General features: G+C 40.2%; 1 protein-coding gene across 1 annotated transcript in view; it reads right to left on the reverse strand.

Annotated features, from left to right (window-relative positions):
* Window positions 1-307, reverse strand: part of LOC138005077 (beta-1,4-galactosyltransferase galt-1-like) — a 1494-nt gene extending 1187 nt beyond the window's left edge. Inside the window, exon 1 of the mRNA XM_068851366.1 lies at window positions 1-307. This exon is cut by the window's left edge and continues 1187 nt beyond it. Coding sequence (XP_068707467.1) covers window positions 1-307 — 307 coding nt within the window.
* Window positions 308-6094: the final 5787 nt, after the last annotated feature.

A 6094-nucleotide genomic window follows, 5' to 3' on the forward strand; every position in this document is an offset into this window, starting at 1 on the left:
GCGAAGCAACCGTAACGCTATCATCTTTATCATAATGATTTGAGGACTCTTGTCTATCATCATTTCTTTCTTGCAATTGTGTGTTACTAACATGTTGTTCAACAGTTGAACTAATCACTGGAAACGTTTCCACAGGACGGAAGCTTGCGCGAACAACAACTTCGCTCTTCTGAGACTGAATAACTTGAATGGTATAAAGATCAAAGCGCCAGGCCAAAATGAACACAGCTAACACCAGAATGAAGAGGAATGTAATCACGTTGCGCGTGAGAGGGAAACTGTGGCAATTGCGTAACAATCTACACATCGTGGTGCTTCAAAGTCTGCTTTGATCTAATCCTCTTTGCATTTTCATTTGTGCTTTTTATGGCCAATTATGCCTATATTGCGCGCATGTCGCTCATGTTCCAAAAAAAAAAAACATTGTTATGCAAATTCAATTCCATAACTAACACCGCACAGCAAAATTTATTTTATCAAACGAGTTGATAAAGGTCAAAAAGCCACCGTGAAAGATTTGGAAATCTTTCACGGTGGCTATGTGACCTTTATCAACTCGTTTGATAAAATAAATTTCTGTTAGGCAGTGTGGCCGAGTGGTTAGAGCGCTTGCCTTAAGATCCGGAGATCACGGGTTCAAGACCCGCTCTGACCACTCGTTGAATTTGATCATGGTAGTCCCTGGTTCAACTTCCCAGCTGCACTTGTAAATAGCCAACTGGTTTGCCTCCAGCCAGTTGGGATTCTTAACAGTGGTTGTTGTTCTGTTCTGTCGTTTCGTTGTGTTTCATTGGCCCTGAAAAGCCCCTATGGGGAGCGGTCAATTAAGTATGTATTGTATTGTAAGTATATATTGTTTCAATCTCCCACCGACGCAGCACCACAGTTTCTTTAGAAACTAAAATTTTTGTTTACCGCATAGCAAAGCCAGGGCTCTTTCCCTTGGTTTTGTCTTCGACCTGATTTCAATGGCTTTCTCAAATCCGCTTGAGAAGGTTGAGTGCTTAACTTTCGACACGCCTGTCGTTCTTTTCTCAACAGCCCATTTCACTATACTGGGGATGTCGCTCATGATACAGAGTTATAAGTATCAGCTTTTCGTGTTGTGAAATATTTGGGTCTTTTCGAGCGCTTGATCGAACTGTATAAATCAGCTGATTTCTAACGGTACTGATAATGACGACGCAGCGATTTTGTGCGAATCTACGAATCTCACTTGGATTACAAATGACACCCAGCAATACAAAGGTCTGCTCATTACTGCCTCCCTTTGTTGTCGAAAGTGTGACGCTAGTGCCTCAGTTCGTTCTGGGTGCCCGTTGTAACAGCGTTACGAAGGATGGCCTCAGTGTGGTCCACGGGTGAGGGAGTTGACCGCATTGAGTCAGAATATGAGTGGAATTTCTCCGTTTTTTTCTTTATTTATTACTTTTACTTTTTTCTGGGTCGGAAAAATGGAAAGTTGTGCAATAGGTCTTTCCTGTCACTCCCCTGCTAAGTATTGTCTTTGAGCGTAGATTCTTCTGCGCGTATTTTTGGTAGGTTTCATGGGGTAGTAGAAATGTGTAGATTTTATCCGGTAGACACAGTACAATATTTAATTAACCTACAGTGGAGTGGAAGTCATTGTACGCGAATGGCGTTTTAGATAAAATACACCCTTATGGAGCTAAAGAATGGAACGTCAATTAGATAAATAAGACAGGCGGTGAAAAATCAATATCTGTAGAGCTGTATCCCCTTGGGAGACGAGTAGGACTAATTTGAAGTGAGCTGTATTCCAATATTTTACTAACTGTGATGTTATATACAAAACTGAAAGCAAATTATCTGCTAACTTTTTCTGGTTGGATATGGAGAAAGACGGAATCGAACTCCTCGGGTGGATCTGGGGTCTCTGTTGTCTGTCTATTTATATTTATTTGTACTCAACTGTGCACAGTCTTCAGGTAAAAAAACAATTGGAAATTTGACTAATTGTTGTTAGTCAAGAATTATTTGAAAGAAAGCTTGCTGTCCATTTTTTGCTTCATTAATCAAGGAAAGGGTTTTTCAGTAAAGGGTTTGATCCTGAACACTGGTCAGTGGTGGGAAATTTATTTAATTGCAGCGTATCGGGTTTTTCACACGGAGTGTCACGGCTTCTTTGCACGCACGCAATAACATGGGAAGTTTTTCCTTCCTTCTAATTGCAAATATGTTGTTTGTTTCAATAAAAAGTTTGCTCTAAAAGGTTTTTGTGAGATTTTTGTCTTCGTTGATTGTTTTCGAAATGATTCGGACTTAACTAATTTGCATATGTGGGTTAATATTTGAAATACGAGTTGACAAGAATTTTTAGCCATTTTGTATTTCGTGTTCTTTCTTGCAAATGATTAATAGGTAGCCATAGTTTTTGCACGTCAGAAAATATTTGTTTATTCATTCTAGTGTAAAATGAACTTTATTTGGGAAGCCAACAATACTTCTTTCAGCTTTATATCTACTGCGCATTTGAGGGAAAACCTTATACTAAACGACGAAAGTATCACGTTTTTCCCGCCAAATTGACGCTGTTTTGCGCGCGCTCACTGTTGTTCTATGAGAAAATCTCGTGCTTGTAATCGTTCTCGTCCTAGAATCTAAAGCTCTCTAATTCTCATGAACAGTGCACCAAACATTATAGAGTACGTGCCTATTATCGCATTACAGATCAAAAACCAAATCGTGTACACCAACTTCAAAATAACGAAATTAACGCAAAAGCCGACTGTAAAGAGATGAAAAACTAAGCTCACTTGCATTTGAAATCAGAGTTGGAGGCTACTCCATCTTCTCTAATTTACTTCACATAGGGCAGTAACCAACACGAAACCTTCGGCTATTTTGGTCACTGTGCACATATCAACAACATTTGAATATCTTAGTTAGTCTTCTTTGTCAATGAATTCATATATTTCTCTTCTTTGTAACTTGTCTTGACTGTATTTCTTTGACATGTGCGTACATATTAAACTCAACTTGACTCAATGGTGGACTTGACGTAGGCAACATTACTTGGGTCTGGAGCACCGTGTACAACGATATTCCTGGCGAATTTTTCACCTTTACGAAAGTGAAGCGATTTTCCCCTCCCTTGAATGAATAGCGAAACAGAAATTCCCACTTATGTCCAGGTTTGACCCTAATTAGATGCACGCCCAATTTTGACATCTAACACAAAGTGTCCCTTTAAGTCTAAGCATTTGCTATCTATTTTCAGCAATATTAAGGTAAGGGTAAAGGTTAGCGTTATTTTTAGCTTTGGGTAAATGCAGCAGTTAATCTTCACTTAAAGATCAGCATTTGGGGGACACTTTGTGATATAAATTGTCTGTATTCGGAGACACAAGTGATGTTGAAGTTGGCTAGGAGAGCAAGGGGATACTTCGTGACGCTTATTGAAATCCGCGTGCATCTAATTAGGGTCAAACCTGGGCATATCTGAAAATCCATGAACAAGAGATGGTACAAATTCAATCAAGGAAAGGGATAGTACATCAGCAACACAGCACAATCTGGTTGAAGGTAATCAAGCAAGAAAGAAAGTGACCTCGTTATACGGGCTGCCGAATCTGAAGACTGAAATGTGCGCTTTGATGAGTGCTTTAACTCTAAATCATTGTGGAAATGGGTTGTTGAAGTAACTGGTAAAACCAAGAGCAGTAAAATTGGTGCCGGCACTGAAGGATTAAAACGAACAGTATACATATGGGTGAGTCATCTTGAGGGATTCAACCAAAGATATTCTTAAATTGAGTGAATTTTTAAATTTTTATACACCTTATTCCAAAATGGCTACCATTTTAGTATTATTTTGTTTGCTTGCAAATTAGCCCTTGTTTCGTCGTTTAAGGTTAAATGTTCTTTTGAATTCTAAGTTTAAGAACGAGGTAAAAAGGCCTAATACTAAAATTATGGGCATTATGGAATAAGGTGTATTAGGTTCTGAACTTTTTGGCCGCTTGGTAAAGATTATGAATGAGCATTGTTTTACTTTATTCAAGGTGCAATTTCAAAACTATCGAATAAATCCAGCTAAAAAGTGCAAATCAGATAAAGTCCATCTTGAAAAGGAAGTCAGTATCTCTCTGATGATTATCGTGACATGAAAGCACATAGATAATTTGTATTTTATAAGGAAAACGAAAGTGTCCTGCTCCACACACGCCACGACGGAAAGCTACTGAACCTAACTCGTCTCCGCGCTAAGACCAGAGTGAAGACAGTGCTGTTTTCTTTGCCGACGGCGCTGCCTTTGTCAGTCACACAGATAGCAGACTACAAGCCATCATAGACCGCTTCGCGACTTCCTGTGACGACTTTGGCCTCACTCTGTCCATCAAAAAGACAGAGGTGCTAGTAATCGGGGGACCCATGCTGAGCCGACCATCCTGATCAGCAACCAAGCACTTAACTCTGTGGACGCCATCAAGTCCGGAGCCCGAGCATGACTAGGAGCGTACCACGTCATTAGGGACTTTAAGCAAATCGCTACGGCTGGCGCTAATACGGCTGCCGGAAGTAAATTTCCCCAAAATGAGACACTGCGCATGTACGTCGGTGTCACAAAATTCCTTTTTCATTAGTGCTTTGTTTCGTTAGTTCATAGTTTATTCCGCTCGTGTTAATTACTTAGTGTTAATTTCGTATCGTAGTTTACCGCAATTAGTACATTAGAGAATAGTTTGTTAGTCTATTTGTTCTTTTAAGTCTCCATTGTGGAGATGCTTTTGTAACTTTTGGTTCGTTAGGGTCGTGTTTTAACAATAGGTTTTTCAATAAGTGTTGATGTGGAGTGCATTGTTATGTAAAGATATAAATGTAAGTAGCGAGTTGTAAAGGCGGGTGGAAAAAGATCAGTTGACGAGAAGACTGCTAGGAGAAGGAAAGCCGGAGAGAAGTCAAAGTGGAAAGGTGAAAGTTTAAAGAAAGTGGAAAAGAGAAACACTGCCAAGAGTCATTGGTGGGAGCCGACCGCGAAATTCCCAGACAAAACTCCTTTGTCGGCGGTGGCAAGTATATTTATAGAGGAAGTTTTTGGAGGAAAAGTTCGGCGACGAAAGTGAGAGTCTTGTGGACTGACAGCAGACGTGTCTACGTTCGTTGGTTTGCTGAAAGTGGAAGTGGATGGTTGCAGGATTAGCCGGTTGGACTTACAAGAACCTTGAGAAGGCACGAAGGCTGACGGAGAACTGAACTTATTGTCTGTAAATATTAAAGTAAAGTATTTAGTTCATTTTGTATTGTCGTTTAGGTATATATTAGCATTAAGTAAATCTGAGTAAGATTAGTTAATTTAGAGATAGTAACTGTCGTAACTGTTTTACTTATAGTTAACTTTTATCCTTAATTAAAGTCGTACGCGTTTACTAAAAATTTATGCTGTGTTGCGGGTTTGTGGGAAGGGGTGTGAAATACGTTGCTTTACCCTTAGTTTTCTCTTATTTTCTTCTCGCTATTTCGCGAGACCCAGGGGATCGCGAACCGTCACATAATTTTTGGTGGCAGCAGTGGGATAAGATTTCCCCTGGTGCTTGTATCTCACACCTCAGACACAATCGCGGAGCACAGCTACTCTTTATGGCGACGAATTCTGACTATGGCTCTTGGACATTAGAAGACCTAAGAATTGAAGCTAGCAGAAGATCTATTGCTTTCATTAGTAAGGATGGTATCAAGACATTAGCGAGTAAACTTAGGGTGCATGACAAACTTATGACGCAGATAGAGACAGACTCGATAGAGGGAATTGAGCCCATCGGTACAGGCGAGGAGCCTGTGAGCGGTATTAGTTTTGAGCAGCGGTTACAATTACAAGAGTATGAACTGCAAACGCTGGAATTGCGAAGAAAGATTCAGCAGGAGGAGAGAGAGGCGGAAAAGGAGAAACGAGCGTATGAAAGGGAAAAATGGGAATACGAGAGGCAAAAAAGCGCGCGAGGAAGAAGAGAGAATAATTAGAGAGGGGGAACGAATTAGATTACTTCGAGATGAGAGTGAACAATTTGCCGCCAGGGAATCGGAAAGGATTCAATCAAGTGCTAGAAGGCCAGAGTTTATAAAGGTCAGAGAA

The sequence above is a fragment of the Montipora foliosa genome, chromosome 6 (genome assembly GCF_036669935.1).
Source record: "Montipora foliosa isolate CH-2021 chromosome 6, ASM3666993v2, whole genome shotgun sequence".
In the NCBI taxonomy this organism is placed as follows: domain Eukaryota; kingdom Metazoa; phylum Cnidaria; class Anthozoa; order Scleractinia; family Acroporidae; genus Montipora; species Montipora foliosa.